General features: G+C 41.7%; 4 protein-coding genes across 6 annotated transcripts; 3 read left to right on the forward strand and 1 right to left on the reverse strand.

The window, feature by feature from the left end:
• On the reverse strand, positions 1–3,020 carry LOC104919328 (kazal-type serine protease inhibitor domain-containing protein 1). The gene is made up of 4 exons (XM_019261308.2): positions 1,785–3,020; positions 1,502–1,662; positions 717–864; positions 1–584 (listed from the first exon to the last, which is right to left on the reverse strand). Exons 1-4 carry the CDS (start codon positions 2,248–2,250, stop codon positions 481–483), a joined length of 879 nt encoding a protein of 292 aa, XP_019116853.1. The 5' UTR covers positions 2,251–3,020; the 3' UTR covers positions 1–480.
• Positions 3,021–4,489: 1,469 nt separating this feature from the next.
• Positions 4,490–8,030, forward strand: gale (UDP-galactose-4-epimerase). Of its 3 annotated transcripts, none has more exons than XM_010731289.3 (11): positions 4,490–4,650; positions 5,243–5,371; positions 5,504–5,613; positions 5,816–5,929; positions 6,261–6,437; positions 6,518–6,631; positions 6,729–6,795; positions 6,921–7,006; positions 7,098–7,175; positions 7,426–7,540; positions 7,648–8,030. In XM_010731289.3, exons 2-11 carry the CDS (start codon positions 5,251–5,253, stop codon positions 7,710–7,712), a joined length of 1,047 nt encoding a protein of 348 aa, XP_010729591.2. In that variant the 5' UTR covers positions 4,490–4,650; positions 5,243–5,250; the 3' UTR covers positions 7,713–8,030. The 3 variants fall into 3 exon arrangements, with proteins under 3 accessions (XP_010729591.2, XP_010729589.2, XP_019116852.1); XM_010731287.3 differs by having other exon boundaries at positions 4,491–4,650; positions 5,498–5,613; XM_019261307.2 differs by having other exon boundaries at positions 4,491–4,650; positions 5,501–5,613.
• A 417-nt stretch (positions 8,031–8,447) lies between these two features.
• On the forward strand, positions 8,448–12,217 carry zbtb8a (zinc finger and BTB domain containing 8A). The gene is made up of 4 exons (XM_010731320.3): positions 8,448–8,636; positions 9,846–10,717; positions 10,889–11,058; positions 11,263–12,217. The coding sequence occupies exons 1-4, from the start codon at positions 8,572–8,574 to the stop codon at positions 11,578–11,580; spliced, it is 1,425 nt and encodes a 474-aa protein (XP_010729622.1). The 5' UTR covers positions 8,448–8,571; the 3' UTR covers positions 11,581–12,217.
• A 1,929-nt stretch (positions 12,218–14,146) lies between these two features.
• On the forward strand, positions 14,147–18,121 carry hmgcl (3-hydroxy-3-methylglutaryl-CoA lyase). The gene is made up of 9 exons (XM_010731290.3): positions 14,147–14,295; positions 14,469–14,552; positions 14,745–14,852; positions 14,978–15,073; positions 15,945–16,093; positions 16,190–16,253; positions 16,362–16,550; positions 16,684–16,809; positions 17,484–18,121. The coding sequence occupies exons 1-9, from the start codon at positions 14,200–14,202 to the stop codon at positions 17,583–17,585; spliced, it is 1,014 nt and encodes a 337-aa protein (XP_010729592.3). The 5' UTR covers positions 14,147–14,199; the 3' UTR covers positions 17,586–18,121.
• Positions 18,122–18,782: the final 661 nt, after the last annotated feature.

Consider the following 18,782-nt stretch of genomic DNA (forward strand, 5'->3'; position numbering starts at 1 on the left):
TTTTTTTTTTTTTTTTTTTTTTTTTTGCTCAATGGATGAATGTACTGTAGTCTATGTTTCCTGGGTGGAGTGGTGAAAGTAGGAGGAAGTGATAAAGGCTTTACATTAAGAGTGATTTGCAGTGTTTTTGTTTTTTGTATCATTTGTGTCAAATTAAATGTTTTGAAGAGTTTTCCTTCCCAGTTTGTGATGTGGTGTCCATGCTGTAATTTAAAACAGCATTCAAATCTTCCTTAAGAAGAACATACCAATGTGCAAGAGGTTGTTGTTATTCAGTTTATTATAATCATACACAGCAATTAACAAGTGATATATTGTGTGCAATGGTACAGTAACACAGTGAATAAAAGCAGATGTGATGTTTAAGAGCCATTTCTCTCACAACAAATGTCATCCCCAAAGTATGTTAGCTGATCTATTATGCTAGTTTAAAGATATTTTTTCCTCAGGGCTCCTTGTTGTCTGGCAATATAAACTGAATTAAACGAATCCCAGGTAATCTCCAGATGCCAGCTGTTCATCACTTTCTTCTTCCAGATGATCAAAGTGCTCCTGTTTCTCCTCAACACGATCTTCCAGCACCACTGGAGAGCAGATAAGAAACTTTGCATGTAGAAATACATAGTATCTTTCAAAGTAAATAAAGAAAGAAATGCCTTTCCAGCTACTACAGCACAAAAATCACATTTATTGTTGTGAACAATATGGAGACTCACCTTGTCTCAACACTGTAAGCTGTGCTGATGCAGATGTTTCTCCCAAGGAATTGTGGGAGATGCAAGCGTACACCCCTGTATCAGAGACATGGAGGCCCTGTATCTGAAGCCAGGTAGAGACTGTGTATCGCTGAGGCCCACCTCGAGCCTGAAAAAACACAGAATTAAACCTCAACAGGTTATACACAGACATGCAATGTGTATGTATAAATATATTCAAAGGTAAGATATTTGTATGGGTGCTCTGAGAAGTTTTATAACATATATCATTGCTGTATTGTGGTTATTATTGATACACTAGCACAATTATTGATTCCTTTTCTTCAGGAACATTGTCAATAGACTTGTGGAACAGCTTTGTTTCTTGCCAGTTAAGGATATAGACAATGCACTGTTTACAAGTGAATTGCTGCAACATATTGCTGTGTGAGTGTTAAAAAGGAAAGTTTATTCTCCAATGTGAATACAGCTCTGTTCAAGCAGAAGCTTGTTTGTTTGGAAAAGATTAAATATATGTTTAATTTTTGTTTATTTTGCCATTTTTGTGGCAAAATTGTTAAAATCGGACCAGGGGATAGTGTGACTTTTATTCTATACTATGGGTCAAGACATTGATTTGTTCCAAAAATACTGTATACAACATTCAATATAATGCAGCTTAGTATTGTCTTGTATGACATAAACATGTTTTTTACACAATGGTAAGCTCACAACAGGACACAGTGCAATAAAAGCATACACTGTTAATGAAACTTTCAGTGATGCATACTAACTAAAGCTCTTACCTGGACAGAGATGTGAGCATCATCTCCTGGAAGGAAGCTGTCACTTCCTGCCTTCCTCCAGCTCAGGACTGGAAGTGGGTAGGCTGAAACCTCGCAGCCAAACACAACGTCATTCCCGGTGTAGTTGGACAGGTTTTTGGGGCCTTGAATGACGCGGGGAGCTGCAACAAAAGAAAAGGAGTACCACAAGGTTCAATCCTAGGACCCCTAAAGTTGTTCTTAAATCTTAGAAATATTAACTTTGCTAGACTGATAACATATGGAAGAAAAAAAGTGCAGTAACCAGAGTTGCAGGGCCCTCTTCCTTTGAGTTTGAGAGTTGTATTACGACGACTGGCAGCCTCTCTCATCTGGCAAATGTTTGGGTAGGTCCACCCATCCGAGCCGCACACAGGGCCCTTTGCCTGACACACACATGTGGGCTCTGGCTCAGCCCTGTGTCCTCTCTTTGGCATTTTCCTCTGGCAGACCAGGCCCTCTCCACAGCGGCCGTAGAACTTCTGAGCCCCATCTGGGTCACACTGTTGCCCCTCCACATTGGCACACTGTTCACAGCATCCACACTCGTCCTGCACCAGACCTGCAGGACAGTCATCTGGGACTTGGGGGCAGAGGTGTTGGTTGCACTCCTTGCAGCCCTCGCCCTCCTCCCATAGCCTCAGCCACCCACGGTGCTGGGGAGGCAACCCAAGGGAAGTGTGGAGCCATAAACTCATGCATATATAGACACACAGGCAAAGCTGAGTCATGCTGCTGACCGGCACCAGCACAGAAAGTCAGAAACAAATGTCTTCTTGATGTCACAACTTGAAGGCACACAGACCCAAAGTGAAACTGCAAAATTATTGCAAACTGAATAAAATTCATAAAAGAGGTTGTAGTCCGTGTTGTCTGCTGCTCTCTCTGTCACATGTTGTTACTCCTCTGAGTTTTAAATGTCTCCTCCTGTCTCCTCTCCTCTGTCCTCTTCTGAATGCTTGGATTGGTTTTTGTTATTATTACCATGTACCCCTGCTGAATTATTCTGCCATTTTGTTGCCCCCCTTGAGATTTCTTCATCAGCTCCAAGTCCTTTCTAACAAAGAGACAGCATTTGCACTGAATGAAGAGAGCAAACTTCTCTCATCTCTCTTCATCTCTAAGGTATCCGACTCTGTCTCATCTTTCTTTCCTCCCAATTCTGCTGCCTTTCTTCATGTGCCAGTGTCTCTGGGCAGGGCAGAACTGGCAAACAGGCTTCAGAAATGGCACAGGATATAAAAGAATCCTTCTAAATCTGCACTTCATAGAAACGTAAGGGAAAACAACAACTGTCTATGTGAACATAATGATCCCAGTATATATTTAATATGCACAATTTAGCGTACAAAGTTACTAGACACACAAGTGCTCTATCTTGTGGGGTTGTGTGAAATTCCTGGGTTTTGAAACATTTTCTGATTCCTGTTAGTATTGTGGAAGTCAGGCATGAGTATTTGTATCTATAAATGGAGAATGGTGCGTGGGAAAGGAAGCAAATGTTTTTTTCAAAAAAGACAAAAAAGAAGAGAACAAGAAACAGCTGGTATTGTTTTCACCTTGTCAGTCTGTGTTTGTGTTATCATGCCTAAATTTTCCTAGTATTCTGGAAGCAATAAAACTAACACTGAGGCGATTCTTAGTGCTTTGGCAGATGTTTATATGTCTATCTGTTAGTCGACAGATCTTGTCAACAAGGACTTATGTCTATCTGTTAGTCGACAGATCTTGTCAACAAGGACTTAATGGACTTAAAACTGACATGTGCAGGACTGACTGGAAGTTGAAAATTTAAACCTGAAATTGATATGGGTTGATCAGAAGTTTCTGTATTAGAAACTATTGACAGAACAGCCTCAGAATTGAGATTCAGAACAAGGTTTGTGATCACCACAGTAAGAGAACTATTTACAGAAGTTCCTTAAGTGTGCAGATACTCACACATTTTACCGATGATACCTGTGCTCATAAAAAGTATGAGAACTATAGTCAATTTTAAGGACTTTGTTAGGTGTTTATATATCTGTCTGTCTGTGGACAGAGTGCTGTGCAAGATGACTTTTGAATACTCATTGATCAGAAAGTCAACATGGTGACATCATGACTGGTGTGACCCCATTTCAAGATGGTCTCTGATTGGTGGCTTTCTTTCTCTCAATCTTTTAAATGTTATGATATAGTGCTATAATTGTATTTTTTAAAGACTAAATATTTAAAAAATGGTATATATGTAATATGTTTTTTGTGTGTCTATCGATAAAGTCCTGTGTAGCCTCAGTGAGGTTGATTTAGGGGGCACAGTTTTTTCACAAATTATTATGAACACAATAATAAAACATCCATCGGAAGAAAAGATCACAGACCCTATCCAACTATAACTTATTGTTTATTTGCTTATACATGTGCAAACTTTCTGAATGAATGGTCATTATGTCAAGTATGAAAACATGTAAGTCAGATACTGATGGTTGAGTTTTTTTGTTTGTTTTTCCTAGTTGAACTAAGATGGATAGTGGAATAGTTCAATGTTTGGATTTTCTTTTTTCAGTAACGTGGCACTTTCCAGTTTCCATCCTGTGTGTTTAGGATCGCTCACGGCGGTGGATGCTCAGCACAGTCACCTCCCTGTGTGCACGGTCACAGGCGTGGCTTTATTACAGTGCTGTCTGACGTCATGGCATGTGAGGCGCTCACGTACGACGGCGGAGACGTCGGGAGAACGTAAAGGTGCCGACAATGTGTACGTGAATCCGTTTTATACTTCAAAATAAAAGCTTAAGGCTGAATTGTGCCGAGATTAACACGTGTTTATCTAGTGTAATTGTCATCATAAATCGCATAGTTATCGGCACAGTTGAAGTTTAAGGTGAATTTTCCGTCTGTGTATGGTTGTGGTGCGACTTTGGGAATGTCTGTGCTTTTATTTTGAAAGGCAACAGTACAGGACTACAGCAGCACTCGTGAACTTCACAGCTCCACGTTTCACAGGAAGTAAAGAGATGTCCACAGGAGAGGGGAAACTTCATTAAACACTCTGACAGATACACCTTTCTTCAGGTCTTCACACACTGGCCAGGTTTACCAAGAGACTCTGCCGTGAACGACAACTCACACTTTTCTCGGGACATTTAGTAAGTGTATTCTCTCTCACTGACACCTTCAGTCATTCAACGATGTGCTCTCACTGTGACAGCCTGTCAGAGAAGTTGTACTTTTGTTCCTCGGGTTACACTTTGACTTGAGTTGAAAGAGTTGCAAAGATGCAGTGGGGCACAGGAGGAGAGTGGTGTTTAAAAAATCACTTTAAATGGGATATTAAATATGGAAATAAATCCATTTGTTTTTGTTGTGTGTACATTGGAATATTAGAAGAGTGTTAAGGATGTAGCCTGCTGAGTTTAAAATCATATTTTTTATATATAAAATATTCAAAAACCTTATTTGGAGTCAATGACAAGTACTATTTACTGACACTTTATCTTGCAGGCACTATAATGGGTTTATGTGGTCTGACAGGTTAAGGCTTGATCCTGCTGACGTGGGACAATATGGGCAGGTCACATATCTGTCAAGCTGCCAAATAGATTTTATAGATAGATGTATCCTGTTTCTCAGGAGCAGATTTGGCCTTGAAGTCATTCTGCTGGATCAGGAAGCACAGCAAAATAAGTTGGATAGAATAACCACAACAGGATTTGAAATCATTTGTGTTTTATCCGACAGGTCTGACAATGGCAGAGAAGGTGCTGGTCACAGGCGGAGCGGGCTACATTGGGAGTCACTGTGTGGTGGAGCTCATCGAGGCAGGTTACCAGCCAGTTGTAGTAGATAACTTCAGTAACGCTGTAAGAGGTGAGCCCCTCATTACGGGAAAACACACACTGATGAATAACTCTGTACGTCATTGTGAACTTGACTGTTCCTAGAGTGTTTGTTTAGTGCTGTCATTTGCTGGTGTGTGTGTCTTTGTGTGTGGAGGAGAAGGTGATGTGCCAGAGAGCATACACAGGATAGAGAAGCTCCTGGACACCAGCATTGAGTTTCATGAACTCGATCTTTTGGACCAACCTGGCTTGGAAAAACTCTTCAAAAAGGTCAGAAAGTTAATACAGTTCATTTACTGAAAATGAATGTCTTGTTGGGTAAATGCTGGTAGATTTTGGTGGTTTAAATAATCAATCACTTTTATAGACTGTGTTCTTTTTGTACCAAAAATATCCTTGCTGGCCACCATACAATCTCAGTCATAGAAAGAAGAAATCACACATGACTACATATGGTATATCTGTGTTGCAGCATTCATTCAGTGCAGTGGTGCACTTTGCTGGTCTGAAGGCTGTTGGGGAGTCAGTGGAGCAGCCGTTACGCTACTACAGAGTCAACCTCACCGCTTCTATGAACCTGCTTGAGGTTAGCTTTGACTTTTGTCATCTGATCTGACACCATCTGTCCTCCATTAAATCTGCACTCTTCGTTTCAGTCATCCCTCTGAACTGATCATCATTTGCACTAATCTTCATCTTTGTCCGCTAAGTGCATGACCGCGTGCATTCGTTTGATACTGGATTGGCTAATTCTAACACCGCACCTCTCGTATTATTTAATGTGTGGAGCTCACCGCGTCTGCCAGCGTTTGTGCTCACCCCTGTGTGTATGTGTGTGTGCGCGCTTTAGACCGCTATCTCACTGGCCGCTGACCGTACGCGTGTGCCGTGTTTGTTTGCATTTGCATGTGTCCCAGGTGATGCAGGCTCACAAGGTGCACAATCTGGTCTTCAGCAGCTCAGCCACGGTGTACGGAGACCCTCAGCAACTCCCCATTGACGAGCAGCACCCCGTGGGTGGCTGCACCAACCCCTATGGCAAGACCAAGTACTTTATTGAGGAGATGATCAAGGATCACTGTAAAGCTGAGAAGGTAGGTATGAGGAGGTAAAAAGGCATTAACACACACACACACACACACAGTGTTTTTAATTATTACTTCTGTGTGAGCAGGAGTGGAATGCAGTGCTGCTGCGTTATTTCAACCCAATTGGAGCTCATTCCTCTGGCGTGATAGGAGAGGATCCTCAGGGTATCCCCAACAACCTTCTGCCATATGTCGCCCAGGTACATGAGCTGTTAGCCTAATACACAGCTAGATCAGACCATGCAATGAATATTCCACTATGTGTTGTTTTCTTTGCTCAATTTATCTCCCTCTTAGGTTGCCATTGGAAGAAGAAAGTTTCTCAATGTTTTTGGGAATGACTATGACACACTTGATGGGACAGGTAATGAAGAAGAAGACTTTTAACCGCAGTGCACAGATTGAATTTGTTCTTTCAGGGGAGACTAAACTGTCATTGCACATCTTTATCAATGAGTCTTGTAAACAAAGTTTTCTTTCTCTTGCTAGGCGTGCGAGATTATATCCACGTTGTAGATCTTGCGAAAGGACACATAGCAGCTTTGAAGAAGCTGAAGGACGACTGCGGGTGCAAGGTACATGTGAGAAAAGAATACAAACCAAAAAGGATTTTAAAACACATTTTCTGGTTTGTTGCGTGTTCACGTCGCATTGCTGTGTCTGTAGGTTTACAACCTGGGAACAGGAACAGGTTACTCTGTGTTCCAGATGGTGAAAGCCATGGAGAAGGCATCAGGGAAAGAGGTGAGTGACAGAGTAGCTCTTTCTTTCTCTCCAAACTAAATTGTCTTGAGTGTTAGCAGTTGTATTGTGTCTTCTGATAGTAATTGAAGTGACTTGGAGCAGTAACCGCACCACATCATGTTATCCTGTGTGTTTAAGAATGGATGAGCTGACATTTACTATGAATGGGGTTAGGGTTAGTTCCCACATTTGAGGTTAAACCACCCTCATTTTAGTTGATTCATCTTTTGCTTAACATGTTCTCTCCTAGATCCCTTACAAAATCGCTCCACGTAGGGGAGGTGACATAGCATCATGCTACGCTGACCCTCGTCTAGCTGAGAGTGAACTGGCCTGGAAGGCCGAATTTGACCTGGAAAGAATGTGTAAGCACCAGCGCCACGCCGCAAAATTTTATCATCATCATCTGAATGTCCTCCAGAATATTTTCTCATAATATCCCTGCTGTTATTATTTTTTTGTCCTTGTGTAGGTGAGGATCTGTGGCGCTGGCAGTCCATGAACCCCACCGGATTTTCCAAAGGCACAGCCTCTTGATGCAGCTCCCGCCTTTTTGGTGTTCCTCTTCTAAATCACCAGGCCAAAGGAAACCATCATCTTCCTCATTTTTGCATATCACATAAACAAATGACGAGACCTCCAGGGGAGCTGAATGCTTTACGTTTAGTCGTTTTTAATTTTCTATTTGTTCTATACTAATGATTATCTTATTCTTATTCTAACGTAAAAAAAAAAAATGTCTTTCTGGGATCTGTGTGTTGATGTTTGAGATTAACAATGGATATTTCCTTTATTAATGTATTGATCTGTGAGCCATAACAATGAAAGAATAAATGGATTTTCTTACTGAGGAAACTGAAGCGTTCATTTCCACTCTATTATGAAAGTGTGCTGTTTCAAATGATTGTGAAATTAGTTGTAATGAAGGGAGATTGCCTTGTTTGACTACATTATGAGATTAAAATGCTCTAGTGAGACAAACCCATATGAATATTCCAGCTCACCTGTAAATATGATGAAATCATAATCGGGCAACAACATTACAAATACATTCATAAATATAAAGAAATCTACCAGTATGATCTGTTCAGTAGAGGCTTTGACTATCAGAGACAGGTTACAAATCCCTGCACAATTATTGTGTAACTGTTGTGAGTTTTATAAGGCTGGGGTATTCAGCATTCAGCATTATCCATTCTCATACAAAACGGGGCACTAGGGCTTTAAATGGCTCCTTGAACCCTCGGGCACCCAGTTAATAAACACCCACGTCAGCACAGCGCTCCAGTCGCTCTAACCGGGTTTCGGTCTTTAGGGCTGAGCAGGAAGTGCCTGACTGTGGACCCTGGACGAGAAAAAAAAGCAAAGGGAAGAAAAAAGGCTAAATAAATTAAAAATGGATATGGTGGCGGACCTGGGGGCGAGTAGACTCTATCGGGCGCCGGGTGAATCAAGTCACCAGTGAGTATCGATGGATTTTGTCAGGGGTATCACGGCGTGGGGCGTAAGCGGGTCCTGCCGACACCACACGCCTGGGAAAGAGTCGCTGGGTTTGGGGCAGTAGGCAAATCCTCCCCGCTGCTCGCTTGCGCTCCGGACCTCCGGCGAGAAGTGGGGGTGGTCTTGAGGATGAAAACGGGCGTATTAGCGCGTCTTATCCCCGGCGTGATACGTTATGTGTATAGATTTATTTCTCAGCTCGCAGCACGCTCAGTTTGCCGGAGGTTTGTGTCTATTTTTCTATTGTGTGCTGGCTGGAGCCTGAAGTGGGCGTCGCTCCAGGACAGACTGGGCTGCTTCTGGTGCGCCGCTGCCCGCTTTCCTCTCGCAGGACTGCAGCACTCCTCATATCGTTTTGTAGGTCGGCTGATGTCTGAATTAACGGGGAATAGCTCGGGTAAGATGTTAGACGTGGTTTCGCGTGACATGAGGCGCACTATAGAGTGTTGCGGGCGGGCGTTGCGCCGTGGGTTATCGGGCGCTGTGGAGCCTGTCAGCAAGCATCACATAATTAAAAATGAATGCGTGCATTTCTGAGTCTACACGAGGATGGCTAAATAGGTTACTATAGAAGTATTCTGCAAATGAGGTTGCGGCATTTCCCCCCCTCTCTTTGGATGACATGCCCGGGTACAGTGTTTTATTTTCTCTTCCCATCAGTCTGCTGGGTTTGAATCATCACAGATTTCATGCGCGCTTTTGCTTCCCTCGGCGATGATTACAGGGTTTTGTCACCCGATGCTCTCTGACTGACTGGAGTCGGGTGTAGCCCATTAGAAAATGATTTTTGATGGAAGGCTCGCCCCAGCCAATCACAGTGCAGATTGAAGTCCGGGTGGGTGGGTCGTCTGCGGAGCTGGAGATGGTCCAGTGCAGAAACAAAGGCAGGAGGATAATTGACTGCTACATCGATGGGGTGTCACTGCTGTGTTTGTTATGTGACCTGCAGTTAATATTTGGTGTCTGTTGCATAACCATTTATTAAGGTAAGCTGACCCGTGAATCATGTGAAGCATGTTTCCTTCCTTCAGATTGTATGACTAGAGGCCCATGCATATAGATAGTTTAATCAGGGTCATGTCTAAAAGGTCTGCAAGGCTTTTATGATTTGTTGTCTTCTTGCAGAATAAGTCAATTCCAGTGTGACTTTTGTCATGTTGTCTCCTGCAGGCAGCCTCAGAGATGGTTCAACACTGCTGACATCACAGTGGCTCACCAAAGCAACCTACTGAAGCAGCTGAACCAGCAGCGGCGCCAGGAGCTTTTCTGTGACTGCAGCGTGCTGGTGGAGGGCCAGCTCTTCAGGGCCCACCGCAACGTCTTGTTCGCCAGCAGCGGCTACTTCCGCATGCTGCTGTCCCAGCAGGGGCCTGATGGGTTGTCCGACTCTGTCAACGCTACCTTCGACGTCTTCAGTCCCGAGACCTTCACAGTCATCCTGGATTTCATCTACTCTGGTCAGCTTGACCTCTCCAGTCACAATGTGATTGAGGTGATGTCCGCAGCCAGCTACTTGCAGATGAACAATGTCATCAACTACTGCAAGAACTTCATCAAATCCTCCTTGGACATCAGTGTCAAGGATGAAGACAGTGATCGCTGCCTCAGCTTGTCTGAGACGTGCAGTTTCACCAGTGGAGCAGGAGAGGAAACCTCAGAGCAGCAACAGCAAGGCTCTGTCAGCCCACCGCCGGCGCTCTGGACCCGGGATAACTCCAGATCCCAGTCCAGCTTTATTGGGAAGGACTCAGACCAGGAAGCATCAGCCTCAGCCATGAAGACTAACCCAAGCAGTCCTGCCGCTGAGCTCAAAATAGAGACGGAGGACCTGCAAGACCCTCAGGATCCTCTATACACCTTGCCAGGGTCAGAGCGCCGGCGAGTAAGAGGGGGAAGCAAGAGGAGAGCAACCAACAGCACTCGCACCAACCAGCATGAAGACTTGGACATCCAGGAGGCGAGGACACAAAAGGCTGAAAAAGCAGAGGAGCTGTATGCTACTCTGCCACCTATTGTGGGTGTTATTGGACACTTTAACAAAGGTGAGTTGGACTATATGTGAAAAAATCTATAGTTCTTTTACCTTTAGGGAAGTGACGAAAGGAATGACATCATGATAAGCAGCCTACCATGAATGTAGCCATCAAAAGTTGCCAGAAATAGTGATATCGGGGAACAGAAAAGCACTGAACAGTTTCTCTTCCTCTTTGCAGGTTCCAACCCTATAATGCGCTTCAAATGCCCTTTTTGTACACACACGGTGAAGAGGAAGGCAGACCTGAAGCGTCACTTGCGCTGTCACACCGGGGAGAGGCCGTACCCCTGTCAGGCCTGCAATAAACGCTTCACTCGCCTGGAGCATCTTCGTAGCCATTTTGAGACGGTATGTTCATTTACAACCAGGAAGTGAAACCCAAACTCAAGTTCTGTCATTTGTTATTGGTTTAACAGCTTGAGAAACATAGAAATAGTGATAAAGCTTCCAGGCTGGACCATAGGGTTGAAAAACAAAAGATGCATCAACAATAACATAACCACAACCAAACATATTCACATTAATATTTTTTGCATATACACATCTCCACAGATCCACCAAGCAAGGAAGCTGGTGTGCAGGAAGTGTAAGTGTCAGGTGACGGAGGACACTGGGCATGTGGTGTGTGAGGGCACACGACGCTACCGCATGTGCACCGCATGCATCCAAGAAGTGGGTTGCGACGACATTCCCATGGACAGTCTAGAGGGGACCAATGAGGAGCCGGCCCTGTTATTGGGGGTGGATGGGGAAGAGGAGGGGGACTCCAAGAGGAGCTGGATGGTAACCGATGACGACGACCTGGCTGAAGACTCGGGGGCCGACCTCATTATCCAGCAAGTGGACGACAGTGACGAGGAGCTGCAGTGAAAAAGAACCAAAGCGTGTGTGTGTTGAAGCCATGCAAGAGAATTTATGCATAAAATATGTGATCCAGTGATGTAAATACACACATTTATTATATATTACTTGTCTACTAGTCAAATCAAGCTGGTTAATCTTTACATCTTTACTTTCAATGAGAATGTGGACTTTGTGATAAAATGGAATGATTTGTTAAGCTTCATAAAGATATGCAGTATCCAAAGCATGCATATTCAGTGTTTGCTTTCCTCCATTTATAGTTATATGATAACTCTTTCAAAGATATGTTTTTTTTTATATGCATGGAAGAACAGCTTTGCTACTTTTCGGGACTCTGCTGGCATTTCAAAACAAAGTGACGAGGACAGAAATAATATAACTGCTAAAGTCAAGAGCAGACCTTTTTTTTCAATGTCTCACAATTGCAGTGCTTTTTATGATTATGATATGCACTATGATATGAAGCCAATTATAATTTATTTGTTCGTTGTTTGTTTTTTTAAACTTTTGGACACATTAAAGATATTTTTATACATCTTTGTTTGTCTCTCTTACCCCCCGTGTCTTTTTCAGTGTAAACTGAAAGTACAATCATATCTTATAAAAGGAAATTATATTGAGGGCATTAATACATTGAATTGAAAATGCAATAAAATAAAGGCATATTGTGTGTTTTCAAAATACAAAACTTTAAACTTTTAAATTGTGTTGTTTTTACATCATTTTAGACATTTGATCAAATACCAAGATGTATATCAAAAGATCCAATCAAAACATTTGTAAAGAAATTAATTTTGGCATCCTTGCATTCAGAATATAGAATGACATCTTTAAAAGACAGCTTTTTGTCATGTTGACCATTTGTAAAGAGGAGTGGGATCAATGTTAGCAAAGTATTAAAGAACATTAGTCGATTATGTATTATTATGTAGGATTTTAAGATAGTTTCACAATCAGAATCACATTTATTGGCCAGATATTTGTGCACATACAAGAAATGTGACTCTGGTTTCATGTTGATCTCAATGTACACACACAGATATAAATATATCTAAAAATAAAGACGACAAGCTTGACAGGTAAACATTAAGCCACAGGGGTAATGCACAGGGATTGTTCTTGACACTGTGTGACTGGTGTTTCACCAGAGTGACGGCCTATGGGAAGAAACTCTTTCCTTTCCTGCGTACACAGAGGTTACTGTATGTGGTAATAGATTCCATAAGACCTTTTTCACAGCAGCTATCCATCCATCCATTATCTGTAACCGCTTATCCTAGGGGTCATGGTGGGGCTGGAGCCTATCCCAGCTGACTTTGGGTGATGAGAGGCAGGGTACACCCTGGATATTTACATTTATATTCACACCTACGGGTGATTTAGACTCACCAATTAACTTATGAATCTCTTTGGACTGTGGGAGGAAGGAGTACCTAGAGAGAATATGCAAACTCAACAACTAAAGGCCGAGGTTCGAACTGGGAACCTTCTTGCTGTCTGAGGCGACAGTGCTAACCATTGCACCACCCTTTGCACAGCAGCCATTTTAACATTAAACAACAAGGTAGACACTGGTGTTACCAATGATATTAATTAAGGTTCAGTTCCATTCAGGTCAAACAGATATGAACCTCAGTTAGTATCTCTGGAAACACCTGCGTTTACCCTACTAAAATGGTTACTGCATAAAAGATCTTTTAATATCTTAAAGGTCCAGTGTGTAGGATTTACCAAATGAATACTCTCCCACATCTCACCCTCTCCTTCCAAACATGTAGGAAAAACTCTGTCTGGCTGTTGAATTCATATCAATTCCTAAAGGTCATATCTTAATCAGTTAAGAGTTTGCCTGTTCTGAGCTACAAAAATACTACTGTAGGGATAATTTTAAGACAATAAAAACACAATGATTCACATATCCATCTTCTCCATGATGCTGCTCCCCCCTCGCTCCCTCAGATCTTCCTCCTCCATTCACCTGACTGTCACCTCCGCCCGTCTCACCACCATGGGGAGCACAGCTTTCAGCCACTCTGCTCCCCAGCTCTGAAACTCTTTACCCCCTGACATAAGGAACATCAAGTCACTCTAACAATTTAAGTCTGCATTTGAACCCAACCTGTTTAAAATTACCTATTCCATCCGCATTGTCCTATTTTAACCAGTTTTTAATGTTGTATTCTTGTAATTTGGTATACTTTTATGGTTCTTTTTGTTTGTTTCTGTTATTTGCTGTCTACTCTCATTCATTGTAAGGTGTCCTTGGTTGACAGGAAGGCGCCTATGAAATAAAATGTATTATTATTACCATTATTATTATTATTATTATTATTATCATTATCATTATCATTATCATTATTATTATTATTATTATTATTATTATTATTATTATCATTATTATTATCATTATTATTATTATTATTATTATTGCACACTAATGAAAACACACTAATGAATATATTAAATTCCTGCAAAGAAAATACCTCCATATCTCACAGAGTGGACTGATCTCAGGGTGATGTTTCAGTTCACAGCCCACAGGTGGCGCCCCTGCGGTACTTTTATAACCTGTGACGTCTCCTCCTGCCGGGGAAGAAGTGACGTCAGACTGGAGGCTGGACCAACATGGCGGCTGTCATGAGGCTTGTCAACAGAAGCACTTTAAGCTCAGCCATGGGTCAACAATACCTGGCGTTCAGCTCCGCGCCAAAGGTCCAAACAGTGAGTTTTATTGCGCCTTAATCTCCCGGCAGGTCGCACTGTGCAGGTTCAGCTGTGCGCCAAATGGACAGAGCGTTTATTTGCCATCAAGGAAGTCGGCTCCTTATCAGGCTGAACAGGCCAGGTGTTTTTAATATATGCATGTGTTTGTGTTTGTGTTTGTGTTTGTGTAGGCTGGTGTACGAGCAAGTCAAGCTCTTCCAGAAAAGGTTAAAATAGTGGAGGTTGGACCCAGAGATGGCCTTCAAAATGAAAAGGTAAGGGATGAAAAAGGTTTTACAACCAGGAAATGACTAAATCTGACACTGCTCAGTGCATCAGTGTTGACAGTGCAGGTGCATAGCTCATGTGTTGTGTAACCAGGTGAAACAATCTCAGTCATGCAATTGTGTCTGTGTGTTTTTCAAGTGATGCTCATCTTGTTTTTCTTTTACTGCTTCCACCCTCAGACCATCGTCCCAGCCGAGACAAAGATTCACCTGATTGACATGTTGTCACAGTCAGGGCTGACTGTCATCGAGGCCACCAGCTTTGTATCTCCAAAATGGGTTCCACAGGTGAGTTTGCTCCGCCCCTGCCAAAGCTCGTATGGAAATTGTTGACCCACCCCACTGAGAGCAGTACAGAAACTGCAGGTGTGATGTGTTTTCTCCACCCCTCTACTATTGTTTTGTTTTGTTAGATGGCTGACCAGGTGGAAGTGATGAAGGGGATCTCTAGGAAACCAGGTGTGTCTTACCCGGTCCTCACCCCGAACCTCAAAGGTTTCCAAGCTGCTGTAAGTGTCAAGCATCATAATCCAACACACTCTCCCAAAACCTATATAGACATACAGCTTCTTATACCGAAGGTCCAGTCAGCTTATGAAGCAGCCTGCAGGCCATTTCCGCAGTCATTTGAACAAAATCAGCATTTTCTTATTCTTGTTCTCATTTTCTGATCATGCTTAGTAGTTTTTTTCAAAACATCTGACATTTGATGGTGACAAGTAGGAAAGTACACTACTGAAAATATGTTTGCATGCCTGAAAACATAAAATTGACGTTGGAAATTGTCATTTTCATCCTGCTTGGATTGGCAGATTCAGAATCAGAAAAAGCTTAGTTAAACTTCAACCTAACTGCAGAGGCCAAACTCCAAAAAAAAAAAGTGTTTAGTTTTGAGTTTGTTGCAATAGTTAAAGAATCGATAAACCTTCCGGACAAACTTTCCCAATTTGATGGACACTAAAGTACTTAGTTTGAATCTTACAATCGGAGCCATATACACTGGTGCTGAGCTACAGCAGCTTGTGTTTGTGTATCCCTAAATCTTGGCAAAGAAGGAAGGCCATTCATAGAAACTGTGACAGAATGCATGGTGGCTGTCACGGCTGAAATAAAGGAGTACAAAATTAAAACAAATGTGACATCTGGTCTTAAAGGTGTACCTCTGTCTAACAGCTAAAGATGTTTTTGAAACACAATAAGAACAACAGGAAAAAAAAAAAACCTGATGTATGTCTATAGCACAATCCACAGACAGAACTGATCCGGCACAGTTGTGTTAGTGAAACATCTTTTGCATGCATTTCTCAAATATATTAAACAGGCTGCTGAAAATGTCTCTCCATTTCCTGATCTTTATTTCCTTACTCTTACTCACTACAGGTGAAGGCAGGAGCTTCAGAGGTAGCCATATTTGGTGCTGCGTCTGAGCTGTTCAGTAAGAAGAACATAAACTGCTCAGTGGAAGAGAGTTTACAACGCTTTGACGAGGTTATGAAAGCAGCCAAAGAGGCCGGTGTTCCAGTTAGAGGGTACGGTTACTGGCTTCCTCTTGACTGTCAACAAATGTATAAATCGTTGTAATTATAGATTATTTTTTGACTTTCATCTGTTTCCTGTCACCACAGTTATGTGTCATGTGTCCTCGGATGTCCGTATGAAGGCAAGGTGGCACCTGAAAAAGTCGCACACGTGAGTTCTCGCTTGATGGATGTTTAAACAAGCTGCCGTATCTGTTTATCATCCTCCAAAAATACACGCCTCATGCAACCAGCTCAAGCTTCGTCTCTTATCTTGCAGGTAGCTAAGCGTCTGTACTCCATGGGCTGCTATGAGATCTCCCTCGGTGATACTATTGGAGTGGGGACACCAGGCAGCATGACTGAAATGCTGGAGGCGGTGAGCCAAGAGGTGCCAGTCAAAGCTTTGGCAGTGCATTGTCACGATACCTACGGCCAGGCCTTGGCTAACATCCTTGTGGCCTTGCAGGTAAGACTTGGTTCTGGTTATTTTATCTAAAAACATCTTTGAATAATGCAAATGTGTGATACAGGTATGTTATCTGTTGTCAATGCACTGTTATCTCTGAGTTTCAAAGTAAAGATTTCCTTTTGTTTTGCAGATGGGAATCAGTGTGGTAGACTCGTCAGTAGCAGGACTGGGCGGCTGTCCATATGCCCAGGGAGCTTCTGGGAATGTTGCCACTGAAGATGTAGTCTATATGCTGCATGGACTTGGGATTCAAACAGTAAGAAGTCACACTTTATGTTCACTGTCTTTAGTTTCTTTAAAGTAGAGATTAAAGATGATGCTCTTGCTTTTGTGTTTACTCACAGTGTTGTTCAAAAGTTTGTAATCGCCTGCCACGAAAACTTCTTTCAGTACAGTCAGATGGCTTAGAGGACTATTGTATATCTATATTTTTGAAAGGTCTTTCATGCTTTTAGGATGTAGAGAATCCTCTTTACAAAAAGGTTTGCAAAAGAAGTTCTGTACATGGATAACAAAACCCTGTATGATGGTTCATCCAAACTGACAATTGAAGGGGAAGAGAGGGAGACAAAGACCCCTTTGAGCAACAGTAAAATAAGAATATAAGAAATCAGAAGCTAAGCATCAAAATCTGAGCAGAACTAAAATTTAACAGGTTCAGTGTACAGTAATGCCCGTAACATGCAGGAATGAAAGTGTGCTGCTTTTCTAATCACTATTCTTTACTTAAATTACTATTCCAACATTTGGAGTAGTAATTTAAGTAAACAGAAACTGGTGTATTCATTCTTTTTATTTATTAATTTACCTTTTCTAAAAACTTCCTTGAGGAAAAACTGCTGTTTCATGAATGAATGTATGATAATTTAGCTTGTCGTTTGAATTATTGTGTACGATGTAATCTCACTGAAGTGTAACTTCTCATCTCAGGGAGTGGACCTCTCGAAGCTGATGGATGCTGGAGCTTTCATTTGTCGTACCCTCAACAGAAAGACGAGCTCCAAAGTGGCTCAGGCAACCTGCAAACTGTAAAGTCCACCAGAGGGCTCTTTCACAGACCACACTACAGCATAATCACGAAACCCGGAGCCATGATTTCCTGTATGTTATTTGATTTTGATTTATCCTCTGCCGTTATGAGATTATTATTTTAATATGTGAGTGGTAGTGACCCCTCCTTCTGTTTTTAGAATAAAATATCTGTTGATTAGATGTTCACTACATGATAGCATAGCTGGAACAGTGCCTTAAAATCAGTCTGATCATACAGATCCCACCTATCAAAAGCCTTCATCGGTTTCTTTAATATTGTGCTTATGTTACTTTTTGGTCAGTGGGTAAGCTTAAGTGAATCACAGACTTTTCTAATAATAAATTAACTAGTAAAGATGTCCTAGGGATGAATAAACTCACTGTTGATGTCAGACAGAGACACAAGTGTTGTTTTGACTTCTATCATGAATGAATTATCTACACAGGGAGCATCTACGGAAACAGTCAGTCTTTAGGAACTTAGGCATTGTACAGGTTAAATGTTGATGTGCTGTATTCCACTGATTTTTTTATTTTATTATTATTTTAATTTAAATTTTAATATGTAGCATTTCTAGTTTTACTTTGTGTTTTTATTTATTTCTAAATGCTTGTCTTAAAATTCAACATGTATATATCCAGCAAGATTGTGAGATTTAAAAATAAAAACTATTTCCTAAATGAAATGTGTCACTAACTAAAATTTACTGCCATGTAATAAATCTCTGAAGGCCCTGAAACCTAGTCTTATACAGTAAACAACATTGTATAGAAAAAATGTTGTTTCTTCTATCAGTTATATCGAACTTTGTTTGTGTCATCCCTGTCAGTTCTACACATTTTAGCAAAAAAATGGACCTCATTACTCATGGAGCGAATCTTTTACAATCTCCATGGTGTCTTCTGGAAATCTTTTTAAATAAACGTTTGTTTGCCACACCTTGTAAAAAAAACTTGACTGACAAGTCTGACAGGCACACTGAGATTCTTACAGCCTCATTGATACTTAGACACACATCATGTTTATCAGAGACAGAAAAAACAAGTCATGATGACTCACAGCACATTCAAATGATTAATGCTGTTTGTCAAGACTGACAATGGTTAACGTAAGAAACTTAGTTACGAGTCAACAGCAATGGAAATATTCCACACCTTGATAATGATCGAGATGATATGATGATAAACAGATGGCAA

This window comes from Larimichthys crocea, chromosome XXIV (genome assembly GCF_000972845.2).
Source record: "Larimichthys crocea isolate SSNF chromosome XXIV, L_crocea_2.0, whole genome shotgun sequence".
In the NCBI taxonomy this organism is placed as follows: Eukaryota; Metazoa; Chordata; class Actinopteri; family Sciaenidae; genus Larimichthys; species Larimichthys crocea.

Bases quoted from the DNA above. Each gene is read 5' to 3' on its own strand.
- LOC104919328 (XM_019261308.2), bottom strand. From the start codon at position 2,250: ATGACTCAGCTTTGCCTGTGTGTCTATATATGCATGAGTTTATGGCTC. The intron at 1,663-1,784 runs GTTACTGCACTT...CTTTTGTTGCAG, and splicing joins AAGAGGGCCCTGCAACTCTG to CTCCCCGCGTCATTCAAGGC. The intron at 585-716 runs GTGAGTCTCCAT...TCTGCTCTCCAG, and splicing joins GCTTACAGTGTTGAGACAAG to TGGTGCTGGAAGATCGTGTT.
- zbtb8a (XM_010731320.3), top strand. From the start codon at position 8,572: ATGGATATGGTGGCGGACCTGGGGGCGAGTAGACTCTATCGGGCGCCG. The intron at 8,637-9,845 runs GTGAGTATCGAT...TGTCTCCTGCAG, and splicing joins CCGGGTGAATCAAGTCACCA to GCAGCCTCAGAGATGGTTCA. The intron at 10,718-10,888 runs GTGAGTTGGACT...TCCTCTTTGCAG, and splicing joins TATTGGACACTTTAACAAAG to GTTCCAACCCTATAATGCGC.
- gale (XM_010731287.3), top strand. From the start codon at position 5,251: ATGGCAGAGAAGGTGCTGGTCACAGGCGGAGCGGGCTACATTGGGAGT. The intron at 6,796-6,920 runs GTAATGAAGAAG...TTCTCTTGCTAG, and splicing joins TGACACACTTGATGGGACAG to GCGTGCGAGATTATATCCAC. The intron at 7,176-7,425 runs GTGAGTGACAGA...GTTCTCTCCTAG, and splicing joins AGAAGGCATCAGGGAAAGAG to ATCCCTTACAAAATCGCTCC.
- hmgcl (XM_010731290.3), top strand. From the start codon at position 14,200: ATGGCGGCTGTCATGAGGCTTGTCAACAGAAGCACTTTAAGCTCAGCC. The intron at 14,553-14,744 runs GTAAGGGATGAA...TTCCACCCTCAG, and splicing joins ATGGCCTTCAAAATGAAAAG to ACCATCGTCCCAGCCGAGAC. The intron at 15,074-15,944 runs GTAAGTGTCAAG...TACTCACTACAG, and splicing joins TCAAAGGTTTCCAAGCTGCT to GTGAAGGCAGGAGCTTCAGA.